Source organism: Labeo rohita, chromosome 19, assembly GCF_022985175.1.
Source record: "Labeo rohita strain BAU-BD-2019 chromosome 19, IGBB_LRoh.1.0, whole genome shotgun sequence".
In the NCBI taxonomy this organism is placed as follows: Eukaryota; Metazoa; Chordata; class Actinopteri; order Cypriniformes; family Cyprinidae; genus Labeo; species Labeo rohita.
Genome location: NC_066887.1, coordinates 25368596 through 25388571, shown reverse-complemented (window position 1 = coordinate 25388571; position 19976 = coordinate 25368596). Strand labels below are relative to the sequence as shown.

Below are 19976 nucleotides of genomic sequence, written 5' to 3'. Positions count from 1 at the left end.
TTTTTAATAGTTGTGTGAGCAATATATATAAAAACTAATAAACTGGAACGTAAATTGACAAGATATGTGAAAGTATACTTAGAATTCTTAAATGCACCTTTTTAAAATTACATCTTGGTCAACAGATTAACATTATAACATAGATTAGCCCTACTTTTTCTGTATTTGGCCTATACTTGTAGCCTATGTAATCCATTGATCGAGATCTAAATAAAAATGAATGAATGAATGAATATGCTTAAATAGACATATAATGTTGTTAGTTAGCCTCTCTCCGATAAGTTAATATAAAGTATACCCTGATAGCACACATACATCACAGAGACGTCTATTTGACAGAGACGGCTGCATTTACATCTGCAATACGTCTGTAGGACGTTTCCTATCAGATGTCAAATAGACGTCTATTAGATGTCTTTAAGATATTTATGATTTAGAATGTATGTAAAACTGACATCTTACAGACATCTGTATCCGGATCAAGCGATCTTTAACAGACATCTTGCAGACGTACGTGTGCTGTCTGGGAAACGATCTTGTTGTTAGTTAGAAAGTTAAGTTATGTTAGAAAAACATACTTGAATAATATAAACAACAAACCTAAACAATAATTCAGGTACATTAGGCTTTAGGCCTATATAGCCTATTTACTGAGCCAGAGACTTACCAATATAAGTTATCTAAAAAAGTTATCATTTCTCGAGTGTATTCCTTCACGGAGCACCAACTTTTGGTTCATACAGAAAAACGGAAAAAGTAAATATTGACCGGTTTTTACCATTTGTTGTTTGCCAAATTGAATGGAATAAACGTGTTATTAAAGAAATGCCACAGCCCTGGTGAAAAAAACAGCATATGCTGGTAGGTATGTTTTGATGCTGGTTTAAACTGGTCCATGAACCAGCAAAGGACCAGCTTAAACCAGCAAAGGACCAGCATAAACCAGTAAAGGACCAGCATAAACCAGCAAAGGACCAGCTTAAACCAGCAAAGGACCAGCATAAACCAGCAAAGGACCATCTTAAACCAGCAAAGGACCAGCATAAACCAGCAAACGAACCAGCTTAAACCAGCATCAAAACCTACCTAACCAGCATTCCAGCATCAAAACATGCCTACCAGCATATGCTGTTTTTTTCACCAGGGAGGTCTTTGAATAAAAGAAAATACTCGGAAAAACCTTTGACTTTTCCATATTTTCGCTTTTTCGAATTTGCATATTTCTTTTTAGCAGCTCATGACTTGAATTACTGTAGGCCTACTGCTGTGTTCTTCGGCTATACAATGATATGGCTTACATAATTTGACTCTGTCACATTACATTCACACACATAGCCGCTTTATTTCTTTATTTAGCTTTACCCATACATTCATTCTTCACATTCGCGGTTGCGCACTCCATATCAGTAGGCGGCGCTGTGCTACGAACCGTCGACGCCGAGCAAGAGATCATCTCTGCTGTTGTGAAAGCGCTCTGCGAGTGAGGTGAGTTGTGTTTCGAATATTTTCCGCTTTTTATTACCATCGAACGAATGAAAGTAGTCTCTTTTTACATTTAAAAGTTGTCTTACTGGGTTTAGCAGACAGCTAACAAAAACAGCACACATTTTCTCACATTGTACGTGCAACTACTAAAGTTCGCGGGCTTCACTGTAACGTTACAATGATGGCAGCCAGTCTACAGCATCCGCTCTTTTATGCCTGTTTACGCTGCACGAAATCGTGTGTGTTTTGAAATCATTTCGACGGATTTTACGTCATTACTCCTTTAAAAATTAAACACAAGTGAAATATTTTCGTCAGTACTTTGTAATCTGCAAAATCTCGCGGTAAAAAACGATGCGGTTTTTTCTGTGCTGTGATAAAGATGTCCATTTTCATCCGTTAAGCTTGCATGAAGTAGGCTAGCAGCGTGCTCGAACTTCTCTGGCCGAGTCGTTTTGTTGTCAGTACTGAGATGGCTTTTTCTTTTGTCTGGACTCTGGAAAAGAGCGCTTCAATCTATTCGATCTGATTTAAAATAAATTGCTTATAAAATTTATGTATATATAAAAACACAAATGAACCTCGTTCTTATGAAAATATTTTTTTAGTGAGCGCTTTTTTTTAACGTTTAAATATTCGTGTATTTATATTATATTAATGTATAGATTTAGCGCGTTCTTAGCGAAAAAAAAAACATTTAATTCATTTGCGTGATTTTAATTTACTTCCGTATGTTTTACTATTTTTTTTTTTTTTTTTTTATTACATCAACACCCTAATATTTTAACATAATTGTGTTCTTTGTGAATGAACTACATAAATAGTAGTGAAGCTGTTGAATGGCTAATATTTACGTATTTAAACGCAATATTATTATTTTTACGCGCCAAAATATATATTAAATAATATAAATATAGATTTTGTTTCACTTAGATTTAGTATGGTTTATATTAATTTATTTGAGGTTCCATTAAATAGTTTTAGGTTTGCTTTTTTCCTTTCTTGGTACAATTTATTTATTTTTACTCTATCTGTAGTAAACTTATTTAACTTATTTATAGTTTATTTAACATTTCCACATTGTTTTTTTTTTTAATTTTTAATTTTTTAAATAATATAAAATAGGATAATTAGGGTTGTACACAAGACAGTGGGGAAGAAATTTGAATACATTTTTGTTTTTTCCTCATGAAAATACAAGCTACACAAACAGCTTTGCTTGTTATTGTTGTATGTTTGTGCAAAAATAGTTTGTGGTAAATAGTAAATGCTGGTTTTGGAGGAAAAATTATATGAGGTGTCTATTCAAGGACTTAATTCAAATATAAAAACTTTTTTCCCTTTTTTATCTTGTTTCAGAATCTCAGCACCGAACAGACGAGTGTGGCACTGATACGCCTAAAGTTGTGAGCGAGAAGCTGCAACGCAATGGAGGTTGACAATAAAGAAACCGAGAGCCCTCTGCCTAACGGCAGCACCCATCCGCCCAAACGTGGACGAGGCCGACCACGAGGGTCACTCAAAAAGAAGCCCACAGCCGAGGAAGCACCGAGAAATAATGCCAGGCCATTGAAAAAGGTGGACTTCTTCTCTCCTGAAGTAGCCATAAAGGCCAAGGTGAAGAAACGAGGTCGACCAAAGAAGATAAAAATGCCTGGCAGGCCGAGAAAGGTCCCGCTCACGCCTGAGGAAGAGTCGGAGAGGCTTCAAAGGTTGAGTTTACAGCGCAAGCGGAGACTGTCAAAGCCCCTTGGAAGGCCACGCATTCATCCCGTCAGTGACGGTTCCAAGGCTAAAAGGGGACGAGGAAGACCACGCATTAATCCCGTCGCTGAAGGCCGCAGTGGAAAACCTGGACGAGGCCGACCACGCGGGTCACTCAATAAGAAGCTCACCGCCAATAAAGTGGGCAGACCATCGAAAAAGGGGGACGACTTTTCTCCTGTGGTGAAACGTGGTCGACCAAAGAAGATAAAATTACCCGGCAGGCCGAGAAAGATCCCGCTCACGCCTGAGGAAGAATCAGAGAGACTTCAAAGGTTGAGTTTGCAACGCAAGCAGAGACTGTCAAAGCCGCTCGGAAGACCACGCATTCATCCCGTCTCCGAAGGTCCCAAGGTAAAAAGAGGAAGAGGAAGACCACGCAAGTACGCTGCCAAATCCGGTTCGCAAAGCAGCGAAGAGAAACCAGCCAGTGGCGCCAGCGGCGAAACTGGCGAAACCGGCCCTAATGCCGACAACGGCCCTCCACGCAAGAGAGGGCGACCATCAGGCTCCCTGAAGAAAAAGAGGGGCCGGCCCGCAGGTTCTGCCAAGGCTGTAAGCGAAGAAAAAGAGGGAGGCCCGACCCCCGTCAAGTCTGATGCGGTTTGAAAATTGAGTCATGTTTTGCATAAAGCGATTGTTTCCTTACCAAATGTCTTGTTTTAATGGATAAGGCAGAGAAAAAATCTACAGATGCACATGGTGTTTGAAAAGATGGGAATAGAAAATGCTGAAGAAATCATTTCAAAAAGACTTTCTGATTGAGATGAGCATCAATGCCTCTTTACTAGGGGCTTGAATGACGTATTAAAGGTTTTGATAGAATTTCACCATTATAGGGAACTTAAGCACCCATCCGAAATGATAGGCTAGTTATTTTTCTCTTTACATATCTTGAAAATCCAGTTTGCTTTTCTACGCTATGTTGTGCTGGATGGACTTACTGTCTTAACAGGATACAAAAATTTAGTCATGTTATTTGATAGAATTTCAAACGATTTGCATTTCCTCGTTCATCTTACATTTGAATGGTTAACGTACAATAAAAGCAATCAAATTTTATGTACATCTGTCTTTTATTGAATTAAATGTTGTACTTTTAATTGCGTGTGGAGTTTTTTTTTTTTTTTTTTTGAAATGCATATCCCTCACTTTCTCTTCAATCCTATTATGCAGCAATATTTTCTTTCCCTTAAAATTAATGATTTAATCTTTCTGACATCACATTTAAATGAACAGCATAGTTCACACAGGGAAAGTATTTTTTTATTAGTATTTCCTAGATATATTCCCATATTGGCCTTGCAAAAAAGAAGTTTACTTTTAGTTCATGTGTATCATGTAATATCAATATATTGGTTTCTGCTGATATTTTTATTGAACATACTCCATTTCTTTTCAGTGCATACTTAAAAATGCAAAACCCATAAATAAATATAGCAAACTATAAGTATAGTGTTAGGTTTACTTATTTGCAATACAAGAAAAATATGTAAAATAGTTATGTACTCAGTTTACTACTGTTACACTTAAAATACACTTAATAGTTACTTTTATAAAACTAAAAAGTCAACCAACTAAAAGTTGTAGTTCATATATATATATATATATATATATATATATATATATATATATATAAAAATATAAAAAAGAAAACAAGTCAGCTTTGGGGTGAAATTGATTTCCTTACAGAGTTTATTAATGTTTAGTTAAGTTTTTATATTTTTCTGTAATTGTGTGAGATATTTATTAAAAAAAAAAAAAAAAAAAAAAAAAAAACTGCAACATGTACATTTACAAGGTAGCCCGTAAAAATATACTTAAGAATTCTTAAATTGTATTCTTAAAGTGTATTTAAGAATATGCTTAAGTAGAAATCTATTTTTTTCTAAGGTAGCCTCTCACCAATTAATTAATAAAAAATAAACTGACAGTATGCTATTTTTTTTTAGTTTAAAAAACCGTACTTGAATTACATAAATAATAAATATAACGTAATCGTTTTTAGTTCGAGAAGTTCTTATGGTGATAAATCATAAAACGTAGGGATTAAACAATATATTACTAACTGACTGTATATATATATATATATTATTGTTTCAAAAACTGTACTTGAATTATATAAATAATAAATATAACGTAATAGTTTATATATATATATATATATATATATATATATATATATATATATATATATATTGTGTTTACATTTTTATGGAGCAATAACGCAAAATTCGTCGAAAAGGTTTAAAAATACACACGATTTCATGATTTCATATATATTATTTATATATAATACAGTCCATATTTATATTATATATTGTATATATTAAGGTTTTACCCCTTCTAATGTTTAAGCTGTTTTGTTCTTTCTCTTTCAACCAAACGTCCTCTCATCGAGATCCCACCCCCAAAGAGCTCAGCAAACCGGATGTTAGCAAACCAAAACGCGGCAAATGATTGAAAAGCAGAACGCGTTTCTGATTGGCTAAAAAGGGCGGGCAATGATTTTTTTTTTTTTTTTTTTTTTTTTTTTTGAAACTGTGCAGAGACAGATGTGGTATCTCAAGCCATCTTAGATGTATCTCTCAGACAATAGCGGTATTTCATGTGTGCTATTAAAGAAAGAGGTTTTAAAATAAAAAATACTCAAAGAAGCTTTGATTGCTTTTCCCCCATTTTTACACTTTTTAGAATGTGCATATTTCCAGAAATATTTCAGAAAACTGGAATGATTGTACTGTTGTGTTCTTCGGCTATATATTGATATAGCTTACGTGATTTGACTCTGTCACATTACATTCACACACACATAACTGCGTTGTTTTTTTATTATTATTTAATTTTACGCATACATTCATTCTTCACGTTCGCGTTTGCACAATCCACCACAGCAGGCGGCGCTGTGCGACGAACCGGCGACGACGAGCGAGGGACGAAGAAGAACTGGCATTGCCTTTCAAATAATCACAGTCGCCCGCCCACTGTCCGATGCTGTTTGCATCGAAAATATTGTCGAATGCATGAAAAAGATCATCTCTGCTGTTGTGAAAGCGCTTTGCGAGTAAGGTGCGTTGTGTTTCGAATATTTGCCGCTTTTTATTATCGAACGAATGAAAGTAGTCTCATTTTCCATTGAAAAGTTGTCTTAGTCGGGTTAGCAGGCAGCTAACAAAAATCGCCAGTGCCTCACATTTTACCTGGAACTACAAAAGCTCGCGGGCTTCACTGTACATGATGGCAGCCAGTCTACAGCATCCGCTCTTTTATTCCTGTGATACTGCATGAAATCGTGTGTATTTTAAAACCTTTTTGACGAATTTTGCGTTAGTGCTCCATAAAAATTTAAACACAAGTAGAATATTATCGTCAATATTTTGTAATATGGAAGATCTCGCGGTAAAAAACGATGCATTTTTTTTTTTCATTCTGTGATAAAGATGTCCATTTGCATTCGTTAAGCATGCATGAAGTAGGCTAGCAGCGTGCTCGAACTTCTCTAGCCGACTCGTTTTCTGTTGTCAATACTGAGATGGCTTTTTCTATTGTCTCGAGTCTGCAAACAGCGCTTCAATCTGTTCGATCTGGTTTAAAATAAATTGCTCACAAAATTATAAAAATCACCAATGCACCTCATACCCCCTCCATTTTTATGAAAATATTTTTTGTTGAGTGCATTTTTATATTTAAATATTCGTTTGTTTTTATAATTTTAACGTGCAGATTTAACGCTTTGTTTCTTAACCAAAAACAGCGTTTAATTCTGTTGAGTAATTGTAATTTACCTCTGTATTTTTAACATTTTTTTTTTTTACAAACAATTTTTAAAACCATATCAATACCCTAATAGTTTAACATAATTATATACTTTATGAATGAACTACATAAATGGGTTCAGTGAAGTTGTTGAATGGTCAATATTTTGGTGTTAAATACAAAAATATATAAAATAATATATTAAAATAAATATAGAATTTTTTTTAACCTAGATTTAAAGTTTGTTTTATATTAATTTATTTGAGGTTTCATTAATTAAATAGTTTTTTTTTTTCCCTTTCATTGTACAGCTTTAGTTTTGCTTTTATCTGTAGCTAACGTATTTAACTTTTATTTACATTTTATTTAACATTTCCACTTATGTAAAATTATTTTTTTAAAAATAAGAATATAAAATGAGATAATTAAGGTCGTACATGACCGAGTGGAAAAAAATTGAGATTAACTTTTTATGTTTTTACCATGAAAATACAAGGTATGCAAACAGCTTTGCTTGCTGTTGTTGTACGTTTGAGCAAAAAATTGTATTTATTGTGGAAAATAGTAAATTCTGATTTTGGAGGGAAAATGATATGAGGTGTCTATTCAAGGACTTAATTTAAATAAAAACTTTTTTCCCCTTTTTATCTTGTTGTTTCAGAATCTCAGCACCGAACAGACGAGTGTGGCACTGATACGCCTGAAGTTGTGAGCGAGAAGCTGCAACGCGATGGAGGTTGAGAATAAAGAAGGATCCGAGAGCCCTTTGCCTAACGGCAGCACCCATCCACCCAAACGTGGACGAGGCCGACCACGAGGGTCACTCAACAAGAAGTTCACTACCGAGAAAGCGCCGACACACAACGCCAGGCCGTCGAAAAAGGTAGACTTCTTTTCTCCCGAAGTAGTCATAAAAGCCAAGGTGAAGAAACGTGGTCGACCAAAGAAGATAAAAATGCCCGGCAGGCCGAGAAAGATCCCGCTCACACCTGAGGAAGAATCAGAGAGACTTCAAAGGTTGAGTTTACAGCGCAAGCGGAGACTGTCAAAGCCCCTCGGAAGACCACGCATTCACCCTATAGGCGAAGGTACCAAGGTAAAAAGGGGAAGAGGAAGACCACCCAAGTATGGTGCCAAATCTGGTGCAGACAAACAAGCTAGTGTGGAAATCAGCCTTGATTCCGCCAACGGCCCTCCACGAAAGAGAGGGAGGCCGTCGGGCTCCCTGAAGAGAAAGAGGGGTCGGCCCGCAGGTTCTACTAAGGTTGCCAAAATCGCCAGGGCCTCAGATGGAACCCCAAAAAAGAGAGGCCGCCCTCCGGGCTCTCCCAACAAGGCAAAGAAGATTCAGCGGGCCGACGGATCTCCTCGTAAAAGAGGCCGACCCCCAGGTACCGGCGCCGGCCCCAAACCGAAGGTCATTCAGCGAAACCCCGACGGAACTCCTCGCAAGAGAGGCCGACCTCCAGGTACTGGCAAAAAGGTGAAGGCTGTCGAAAAGAAAGTCGGTGACTCTCCCCGCAAGAGAGGTCGACCTCCAGGTACCGGCAAAGTCAAGGCTCGCAGCGCGGAAGGCGGAGAGGCGGAAGGCGAGAACGCAGATGGCGCACCGCGTCGCAAGAGGGGACGTCCAAGCAAAGTCAGACTCGCGGTCGTGCTCGAAAAACTCCCCACGGATGAAGACGAAGAGGAGACAGACGCACCCTCTCCCAAACAGTCCCGCACCTCTGACGATTCGTCGCAAAATCCGAACGATGACGACGAAGACACCAGGGCGAGCGAGAACGACGCAGACCCAGAGGACGAAGAGGAAGACGATGACGAAGACGACGCCATTGATTGTTCAAAAGTGAACAACACGAGTGAGAACGAGATGGTGGGCAAATTCAAAAAAAAGAAATAAAACAAAGATAAGGGGCTTCAGTTAAAATTGGTGGGTATATTTTTCGAAGGGTTTTAATAGGCTATGTCAATAATTTTTTTTTTTTTGCCTTTTTTTTTAAATCTGACAAATGTGTGCTTTTGATGTTGCCTGCCATGCCAGACTGTATTTTTTTTTTTTTTTTTTTTTTTTTCCTTTTTTTTTTTTTTTTTTTTTCCTCTCTCCGTTACTTTGAAGCTCATTTGCTCATTTGAGCACAACTGACTTTTTGTTTTGTTTTGCATGGAAAAAATATTTTGTCTGCATTATTTGAAGCATGCAAACTCGAAGGACAAGTATGTAGCCTGTTAACATCATGGGATCCAAAAAGATGATGCACAATTAACGGTTCCATTGAAAACCATGCTAAGCACACCTTATTTGTTACCAATGGCTTGTGCCAATAATTTCAGAGCAACTACCAAACCAGACTGTTTCAGATGTAGTATCTCCATACCTGTGCAGTAGTCTGTGTGCACAGGATTTTAAAGTATTCAAGGCTAATTTTTAAACCTAAAGCGCCCGGATGGTTTTTAGTCGATGTAGTGGTGGTTGCAGCTTTTTCGAGGATGATGGTTAAAGTACGTCTTTGCTGTAGTTTTATTATTTCTTTTATCATCGTCGGTTCGTTCATATTTCAACTCTGTAAAATCAGTCCCGCCGAGTTCAGTGTTTTATAGTGAAACGGTCTTATTTTATGCTTTGTATCATCAGATCTTTGTCTGATAGTTCAGTCCTATATAGGTGTTGAGTGCTTAGTTTACGACACCCCCTCATTTTGCTAAACTATTGTGATTGCTTCGTTTTTAAGACATGCCGTTGTTTTTAAAAATGTGAATACATACAAATTCTGCTACGACGATAGGCTCATGGATCCTGGTTTTTAATTTTCATATCACTTATGGCTTTTTATATACATTTCTTGTTGCTCCTGTCTTTTTGAACTCTTTCCCCCTCATGTAACCGTTTTTGTTTTCCCTCGTTGATTTGCTTAGTTTGTGTAAAAGCGTAGACCTCTCTTGCTATAAACTGTAGATCTTGTCTTGATTAATTTTCATGTATGATTTAGTTTTAATCTGTATGTACCAGTAGATGCTGAAAACAGGTTGTTTTAGCTGAGATCTTGCATCTAGAAATGTTCTTTCATGTTAATAAAACAGTTACTGTTCAGACATGATGGTTCAATAGGCATTAAGTGCATTTCATGTACACGCTTTTGAATTAGGTTACTCATCTGTGCTGTAGTACGAAACATTTCTGTATCGCCGCTTTGTATGATTCATTTCACTTTGTGATTTGGATGAGCATTGTTGCTGATTAATAACCAATTAAATCATACCATATTCACCAAGTCGTCTTGTGCTCTTCATTTACTCGAGTGTGAACTGCTCAAAACTCTCATTTCAAAAGACGCTTCGCTTCTGTTTCACCGCACTCTCACAAATGTAAAAAAAAAACTACACGGGAGGAGCGAGTAACAGCATCAGCACTTTATTAGAATCAGCACATGGTGGGCAAGCAGACATGCTTTAAAATGAACCACGAGTTAGCAGCTTGGCTCCAAATGCTCAGGGACAGGAACTGCTATTTTATGCATCTCTGCAGCGCTTATTTACAAATGAATAGGTTGCATAAAACACAATGTACTCAGGATTTGCATTTTTTTTTTTTTTTTTAAAGGAAACACATTCACTGCCCTGCTTCAGGTTTGCGTTTTGGGGTTAATGCTGAATGTAATGTAAGGGATATTATTCACACATGATGATCTTGCATTAAATTCCACATCAATTATGATAGTTTTAGGCGTTGGACAATATGTCCTTAATACCCAAAATATGTCTTTACAATCACTAATGAAGGTGGTTAAAGTGCCCATGTATATTTAACACAAACACATGCAGAGGTACATCCCTGAACATTGTCATCTCCAGTGCTGATTGAGTATCTGCTTCCACACTGACTTCCAAATATTTACAAATACATGAAACTAGTCACATTATCATTTCTCTTTCAGTTTGCATATCAGTAATAGTTCATTCAACCCAAAGACAACATGGTGCCAGTCAAGTCAGGAGGTGCAAGGGGTTAATATGATCAGGATCAGAATTTCGCCTTTGATTTCACCCATTTTTTTCGAATGGTAACATTTAATTTAGTAATAAACAAAGCTAAATGAATTGCATTTGTCACAATTATCTTGAATATATAAATATAAAAAATCATTTTATATTGTGGTCACTGCTGTAATTTTAGATCACATCCTAACATTGTTACATTTTTTCATCCCTGTTTTTTCCTCCAGACTCAACTGATCTTTTGGCTGACATTAACATCACAGACATAAAAGTCAAACAGCGATTTGTGATCAGATATTCCCCTTATGTCAACTGCAGACTCTTAAACACAACAATTTTTCTCATAGTCTTTAAACCTTTAAATTAAATATAAAAATTACATTGTGACACAGGTGGTCTTTACCTCTCTAAAATCATTCAGGTTTTTAAAGGTCCATATTAAGAAGTGAAAACAAGTTGCTGCTGGGAATCTATACATGGAGGAGGGTTAAACAATTTTAAAAATATAATTTTTACTTCTTGTATTTTTTTTTCTCATTGCAGTTGCGCTTTGTTAATATCCTAATGAGAGGAACCACAGCTGTTGTTTCAGGGTAAACTAGCACACTTTGGCTTCTATGCATAAATGCATGATTTAAACTCAACCTTAACTTTGCATTTCGTTTTCCCTCTTATTCATGGGTTCATTTGGACCAGCGCAACAAATTTATATTATTGCATCACCTGTTTTTTTTTTTTTTTTTTTTTTTTTTTTTTTTTTTTTTTTGGCCTGAACGTTTCAACGCAATCTTCAATCTAAAACCATAAGTAGATATTTCTAACTGAAGGAGTTTTTGAGTAAGCTCGGGCACTGTTGCAAAGCACTCAAGAGAGGTACAAAGAAATGCAGTGACAGACAAAGGGAGGGAGAGGCACTGCGTCAATGACTGCACACACACACACACTGTGGATTCAATGAAAGGCATTGGTGGGGAGAAAAGGAGGGGTGGAGTTCACACAAAGCCAGAGTCTCCTGTCCTTGTGCGTCCCATGAGAGGCTCAGTAGTAGAAGTACACTGTCGTAAAAGACAAGAAAAGAGAAAGAAATGATTGCAATTGATTAGTCCGTGCTGATGCAGGAATAAATTGCGCTTTTATATTTAATGCGTAAATCAGCTAGAGCTTAGCTTATCTTTGTAAGAGCAGCTGATCTTTTTTTAGCGTTTAAGTAGCAGCTGCAATGCAAGATTTGTTTTTCTTACCTATATCATTACATATATGCATTTATATGCCTAAAATTCATTGTAAGGTGGCAAAACATCCTCAGCTGGGAATAAAACTAAATACAGACTAATATTCTATTTTTACAGTGTGATTTACAAATAATTCAATCAACACTGATTAGTGTTTGTGAAATTAAATGACGGTTTCTGCTCACTGAAAACGATGCCCATCAAGATGACCCCAATAATTCCCATCATGATCATCATCTGTGAAAGAAAAAGAAAAAAAAAATCATAAGTATAATGAATATTGATAATCAATTCTGTTTGAGAGATAAGATTACATGAATAAATACAATATATATTTCTTTAGAAGATATATATAGATATATATAAAGAAATATATATATATACACACACATACACTACCAATCAACAGTTTTTGAACAGTAAGATTTTTAATGTTTTTTAAAGATGTCTCTTCTGCTCGCCTGCATTTATTTGATCCAAAGTACAGCAAAAATAGAACAATTTTGAAATATTTTTACTTATTTAAAATAATGACTTTCTATTTGAATATATTTCAAAATGTAATTTATTCCTGTGATTTCACAGCTGAATTTTTAGCATCATTACTCCAGTCACATGATCCTTCAGAAATCATTCTAATACTCTGATAATATTCTACATATCTTAAGTATCATTGGTATATTTGTAGCAATAGCCAAAACTACATTGTATGGGTCAAAATTATTGATTTTTCTTTTATGCCAAAATCATTAGGATATTAAGTAAATATCATGTTCCATGAAGATAGTTTGTAAATTTCCTACCGTACATATATCAAAATTTAATTTTAATATGCATTGCTAAGATCTTCATTTGCACAACTTTAAAGGGGATTTTCGTAATATTTTTATTTTTTTGCAACCATAGATTCCAGATTTTCAAATAGTGGTATCTCGGCCAAATATTGGCAATGGAAAGCTTATTTATTCAGCTTTCAGAGGATGTATAAATCAATACATTCAAAAAAAATATTATATATTTTTTTTAATATATATATATATATATATATATATATATATATATATATATATATATATATATATATATATATATATATATGACTGTGTAAAACATTAGAAATAAAAACCTAAGAATTTACATAAGAAAAAAAAAGGTTTTAATCAAATGATTAACTCTATTCAGCCACTACTTAAGATACTGTAGCACAGTGTCAAAAGTTTACCTTTTATATATTTGATTTAGGTGATAAAAATAAATTAATAAATAATTTAATAAATAGATAAATGAATTAAATTAAAATTTATTATACATTTAGTGTCTCTAAAACAACTAGTTTTTGAAATTAAAACAACATTCTGTATTTATGTCTACAGTATTAGTATTCATTTAATCAGTTATGTAAAAGTGTAAATAAATAAATGTTATCCAGCAGTTCATGTCTACTTTTTAAGAAGGTGATAGAAAATTATATATTAGTATAATACAGTAACATTATATTTATGTAATAGAGACATTTTTATTGACCCCTTTTAAATAAATAAATCAATAAATAAATACTAAAACATTTTTACAGACTTTCTCTATTTCTTTCAGAACAGAGAATAAATACTTTTTGAAAAAGTAAGACATTTCTATACTCCATGTAAAATTAAACTGCATTTCTTCACTGCAAATTATTTTTATATCACAATACATTAAGCTTTTCCAACCTCATATTAAGTACATGGAATATTTATACTTCACTTTTCACTGTCACACCACAGGACTATCTAAAATAAAGACACAAAAATCGACCCATATGACCCTTTAAGCATCAACATTTCACTCACAAGGATAAGCTTCACTAAAAATACAGAGTAATGTTACAAAAAGAAAGGCTGCAGTAAGAGTAAAGAATTAAAAAGTAATGAGAATAATAAAACAATGTAGTTTGGAACACTAGGACACAATAAGAGAGATTAGAAATGAGACGTTTCAGTAAAAGAAGGAGGATCTGCAAATACGGAATAAGAAAGTGATATGGAAAAGCGAATGAGGGAGGAGGAGCGAAAGAAGGAGAGAGCAAAGGGAACGATTAGAGCGGGTTACATCACAAATCACATCTGGGTTTTAATCCAGAAATGCTGTAATCCAGATTGGGACTAGAAACCCCCTCCCCCCACTCCCGCTCAGAGACGCGATTGGACGGGCAGCTGTTCGGCCATCTGGGGCGGGCGGTGGGGGGTTGGTAAGGGAGTAATAAATTTATGCTGTCTGGAGGGGGAGGAGAATGAAGGGGAGCTTATAAATCTACACAGAGGGGATGGATTGACAGATCGCTGGATGGAGAGATAAAAATGTAATATGTAAAGTGAGGCTGTCAGAGGGCCAGACGGACCAATGCGGTACAAGACGTCCACAACACATCTCAAGTGCCTCTTCATTCAATACAAGACAAGATTTTCCTACTAAGGAAAACAGAATAAATTAAATTATATATGAATTCTTCATTTATCATTTAGAAATATTTAAATTAACTATGTATTTATATCCACATCATGCTCTAACAAGTTCCTTTTATTAATAGATGATTAATGGAATTATACGGGTGATAAGTGAGTTAAAAAATTAAACGAGATGGTAACGTTTGCACGTCTCAGGAGTGGCTGGACTCATTCTGCTACTGCAGTACCTAAGCTTGCGTCACAACTGCAACTTGCCTAATATATCTCAAACGCTCGCCAGCGCTGTGACTTATGGGCCAGACTGCATTCAGGTTATATCCAAATGAGAATGCTTCAGCTTTAGTGTTGAGTCAGCTTTGCCCCATGAGCCATCTTTACTGCTGGCAATAAAAACACCAAAGGAGGCATTTTATGGTTAAAAAAAAAATTTGTTGAAGTTGGAAATTACCGTTTATTAGAGAATTTTTATGTTCTGCCATGTTTCATACTGTTACTTGCCAATTCTTTTGTGAAACTGTTTATAAACCATTTTTTCAGTTTATTTATCTTATTTATATAAACTATAAATCTATACGTTGATCTTTAAAACTTTAGAATCTTGATTTTTAGCATTATTATTTAATATTATCAAAATCTAAAGATCCAAAAGGTGTCTTTTAACAAATTTCTGTTTAAATCCTTTATAAAACCATTCTTTTGTAAATTACTGCATTTACATAAGAATGGTTTTACAGCTGATTTACATCACAAATATATTTCTCAAATTAGGTCAGATGTGGTTTAATTTTAACATCGAATTTAAATAAGCATCTTAAAATAATTAAAATAAAATAGGACAATAGGCTGTAACCCAGCATCTATAGTCAAATCGCACTCAAATTTCCCAGAGCGCACCTTAACATTCTTCCACCAGTACTTGTTTTTCAGTTTAGCAGCGCTGCTCTCAAACTGCGATGCTCCGGCCTGCAGCGCGTCCGCCCGGTCGTCCAGTTCTGATAGCTTCTGATCTCTTTCCAGGACCTTGTCCACATTCACACGCATGATATCAACCACCTGAACACATTTGCAAAAAGAAATTAGCAATATGACATCATTGCATTGCATCAGTGAGATTCAATGAGATGAGATTCAGTGAAACTGAAAGTCAATTTTTCAATAGAAATTACTGCATGTCTTCATAGACACTTAACATTGGAAGCAATATTAAGATGAATATTGCATGACTAGTACTGCAAAATGTGATTGCATGAAACTTTTATGCTTCCAGGAAAGTCCATCTAAGAATCTATCCAGCTTTGATAAATTTTAGTCTGCCCCTTTAATCTTACTGACTTCCTTACTGCTATAATTAACATTTTTACTAATATATAATGTCACATCCAATATATTACAAGCCATAAAAATATACTGATCGGAATATGATATAAACTTTAAAAAGTGCAGATTTAGTAGGCTTCCTTGTACTCAAGGCCGCATTTATGTACATGCTGCATCTTAAATTTAATTCATTATAACCATTATTGTCTACATTTTAATCTTTTTTTAAGGTCAAGATTTACTTAGTCCAGCTTGTTTGAGTTCATTTTGGTAGGTTTACCTCATCCACTTGGGCCTGTGTCTGTTGGAGACGACGGTTGCTGGTGAGGTTGGGAGGTGCGGCGGGTGGACCTCCCTCACCCTCTGGGGCTCCTGGGGCTCCAGGGCTTGCATTGGCATCTGGGGCAGACCTTAGGGAAGAAGGGACAGAGGTTGGGAATGCACATTTTTTCAAGTACTGCTCACTGCAGAGCCGAATGGCCTCCAGCTCCCCCTCTCTGGAGGTCCAGCTCCACCTCTGTGTGAACTAATGGGTGGAGTTAGGGTTAGGATAGGGTAAGGGGTAGGGTTAGGGTGTGGTTAGGTGTCTATCTCCACCCATTACCTCCAGCGAGGGGGAGCTGGAGCTCCAGCTCCTCCCATCTGGCTCTGCAGCGAGCACCCTCTCCATTTTTTGGCCTTTAAGGTTTCCTCTGCACAGCTTAGGCTCAGACACATGCGAAAGTTTAGTACCTCTAAACAAATAATAATAATCTTACAGTAAATTTCCATTTCTAGGATCAAAACAATGCATGAATAAATAATTGAGAACTGGGCCTCAATTCAGGCCATGAAGCAATTAAAACTCATTAAAAAGTCTGAAAGATGTGGGATAAGACATTTTAAATGAAATTTGCCATAAAAAAGTTTTTTTATTATTATTATTTATATACACTGTGTTTTTAAACGTTTTGGTTTTTTTTGGTGTATTGACTACAGTTTAAATATAAATACCATGGTTAGTGTAGCAAAACGGTTAATTTGTGGTTACCAGTGTGCAAATTAAAATGTGTGAGGTGTTCTGGCGTTTTATAAGGCTTCCAAAAATAAATTCAAAACTAAAAGGTTTTATAGTTTTACTTAGGAAAACATTTAACTGTGTTTTTAAACGTTTTGGTAAAGCTAGTCGGATTACGTTAAATACGCGTTTGCTAACAGAAGTCGCGTTCGCCTCCTGAGGTAACCATAGCAACATTAGTTGTTTGATAACTTTATTACGATTAGCAGGACTTTAGATGTTTACAACGCATTGCAGACAGTTAATGCTGGGATAACTGTGTCATACGGGCGTCAAAAGTCAATTTGGGTTGCGCAAGATGAATATTAACTGCATACGTCGACAAAATTACTGGAGGGCGTCGAATTCTGACTGTTTAGTGCAGGTGAGTTTTGTGTATGTATGACCATGATTTAATAGGATTCGATGTAGTTTCCACTAAATTCCTATAGATGGAGCAGGGCACTAAAGTCTACGCAATTTTTGATGTATCAGCTCTTAAAACCTGAGAGATTTTGCGGTTCTGTTAACGAACTTGCAAACGACATTAGACGTCGACTAAATATAATAGAGAGAGCACAATAAACTGCGTTTTAATAACCCAACTGATACAGCAGTACGTCTCAGGCATAAAAAGAGTTTTAAAAAACAACTGAAACACTGAATGAATAAGAGTTTTTGCTTTTAAGTAAAACTAACGTTTTGTTTGAAATAGTGGGAATATATTGTACTCACATTTTGCTGGCAGGTGCTTAATAAAACAGACCGTCGTCACCAAGGATGCAGTGAGAGAGAGAGAGATTGAGAGAGAGATGGAGAGGGAGAGAGAGGATTAGTAGTCAAAAGCCAAACTTCTTATATTGACGATAAAAACATACACAAGGAAGAAACCCCCCAAAGTATCCCTCGTAATAAACTCTATATCAGTGCAGTATATTATATTCCCCTGATGATGGAAGCGTGAAGCGATGTCTAGACCGCGTCATCACAAAAAGTGCTGCATTACCGAAAGAGCCTTAGGCGACTAAAGCCTCGAAACACAAATCCAGTCTTGCGTATTAAGAGCTTCCTTCTGTTTTCACGCTGAATGCGACTATATATCCTTCTGAGAGCACGTATTGGAAAAAAATATATACGCAGTCAAGTGACGACTTAAATAAAATGACAGGCTTCAACTTTTGTTAGTAAACTAGCATGATAAACGCTTCTCTAGAACGGATTAAAACGACCTGGACAAAAAAAATAATAGTCCTCCCGTCTCCGCATGAAAGTGTATGTATGCCTGAGTGAGAGAGAAGGGGAGGGGATGAGAGAGGCAGAGAGAGAGAGAGAGAAAGATCACGAACACTTTCAATGACTCTCTCTCTCACACATACACACCCCTCCCGCCCCTCACGGTAACGTTAACGGGACAGCACTGCGGTGGTTGAGCATAATGTAGCTACACTTCCAACCCCCCTCACAGGCCTGGGATTTTAACTGTAAGAAAAGAGGAGAGGCACAAAAAATGGGTGTATGCTTTAGAGCAGGCCACCATCATCTCAGAGCTTTCTGCTTGCATAAAACATGATCTGCACATCAGTCAAACTTTCAAGGGATTGTGCAATGCTAGATTCATTTATGGATGTGGTTAACATGCAGATCCATCAGAGCTGTGAAAATATGAAATCTTGAATGCAGTATGCCTAAATAGTCCACATATAGGCATATAGGTTAGCATTAGTGTCGTTTTGGCTGCATAAGCAGCAAACGGAAGCAGTGCAGCCAATAACAAAGCTCAGCAAAGTGCTACAGACAGTTCGGTCGCTGTGGTAACAGCATCACTGTAATGACTGCTGAGCTCACAGCAGCAATCAATGAGAGAAATATTCGGCCCTGTGCCCAAACTATGGCCAAAGAGCTGACCACTAATGGCAAAACTGTGACTCAGACAATCAACAAATTTAATGAGTTGGAAACAGATTCTAGGACAATCAAGGAAGTGCTGTTTCTTTCCGGTATAGTGGATGAATCATTCTGTCATCAAATTAAACATTTCTCATGTTTGGGTGAAGGTCTAACTTCTGGATGCAGGATTCTGTAAATGCATTTAATGCAAAGACACTAATGGTTTGAAGAAAGCATTGAAAAAATATGTGTATTTTTGGAAGTTAACTAATGACGTCAATGAACATTAAGATTTCAGGTTAAAAACGTACACTATGATAGCAGAAGTCACGGTTTCCACAAAAATATTAAGCAGCACAATTGTATAGAACATTAGTGATAATAAGAAATATTTCTTGAGCAGCAAATCAGCATATTAGAATGATTTCTTAAGGATCATGTGACATTGAAGACTGGAGTGATGATGCTAAAAAATTCAGCTTTGCCATCACAGGAATGAATAAATTACTTTTTTATGTGCCCTTGGACCCAAAACCAGTCATAATGGTTGTAAATAAATAAGCTTTTCATTGATGTATGGTTTGTTAAATGAGAAGTCCACTACCAGAACAACAATTTACAGAAAACATACTCACCCCCTTGTCATCCAAGATGTTCGTCTTTCTTTCTTCAGTCGTAAAGAAATTATGGTTTTTGAGAAAAACATTTCAGGATTTTTCTCCATATAATGGACTTCTGTGGTGCCCCAATTTTGAAAATTTTCCATTTTCCAAAATGCAGTTTAAATGCGGCTTCAATCGATCCCAGTCATGGAAGAAGGGTCTTAGCTAGCGAAACGATCAGTTATTTTCATAAAAATAATACAATTTATATACTTTTTTTTAGCGTTTTTTAGTCAAACGCTAGTCTTGTTTTGCTCTTTCCGACCTCTGTTTTTTTCCCGGTTCATGACAGTTAGGATATGTCGAAAAACTCCTCTCATGTTTTCCCTCAACTTCAAAATCATCCTATATCACCGTTTTACCTTTTTTGTTAAGGATGTTGGATCTTCTTTGCATG

At 36.1% G+C, this 19976-nt stretch overlaps 2 protein-coding genes across 2 annotated transcripts; one reads left to right on the top strand and one right to left on the bottom strand.

The window, feature by feature from the left end:
• The first annotated feature begins 1352 nt into the window (after window positions 1-1352).
• Window positions 1353-10277, top strand: si:ch211-288g17.3 (serine/arginine repetitive matrix protein 2). The gene is made up of 4 exons (XM_051136324.1): window positions 1353-1485; window positions 2845-3852; window positions 6144-6313; window positions 7726-10277. The coding sequence occupies exons 2-4, from the start codon at window positions 2914-2916 to the stop codon at window positions 8906-8908; spliced, it is 2292 nt and encodes a 763-aa protein (XP_050992281.1). The 5' UTR covers window positions 1353-1485; window positions 2845-2913; the 3' UTR covers window positions 8909-10277.
• Window positions 10278-10401: 124 nt separating this feature from the next.
• Window positions 10402-18345, bottom strand: vamp1a (vesicle associated membrane protein 1a). The gene is made up of 6 exons (XM_051137381.1): window positions 18037-18345; window positions 17766-17781; window positions 16275-16404; window positions 15572-15730; window positions 12419-12470; window positions 10402-12056 (listed from the first exon to the last, which is right to left on the bottom strand). Coding segments are annotated over exons 2-6 (360 nt in total). The 5' UTR covers window positions 17768-17781; window positions 18037-18345; the 3' UTR covers window positions 10402-12039.
• Window positions 18346-19976: the final 1631 nt, after the last annotated feature.

Excerpts from the sequence above, each read along its gene's own strand:
- si:ch211-288g17.3 (XM_051136324.1), top strand. The coding sequence starts at position 2,914 with ATGGAGGTTGACAATAAAGAAACCGAGAGCCCTCTGCCTAACGGCAGC. Across the intron at positions 3,853-6,143 it reads CCCCCGTCAAGTCTGATGCG|CAGGCGGCGCTGTGCGACGA; the intron begins GTTTGAAAATTG and ends AATCCACCACAG. Across the intron at positions 6,314-7,725 it reads GTTGTGAAAGCGCTTTGCGA|CTGCAACGCGATGGAGGTTG; the intron begins GTAAGGTGCGTT and ends GTGAGCGAGAAG.
- vamp1a (XM_051137381.1), bottom strand. Across the intron at positions 15,731-16,274 it reads CACAGGCCCAAGTGGATGAG|GTGGTTGATATCATGCGTGT; the intron begins GTAAACCTACCA and ends AAATGTGTTCAG. Across the intron at positions 12,471-15,571 it reads ACTGGTGGAAGAATGTTAAG|ATGATGATCATGATGGGAAT; the intron begins GTGCGCTCTGGG and ends TTTCTTTCACAG.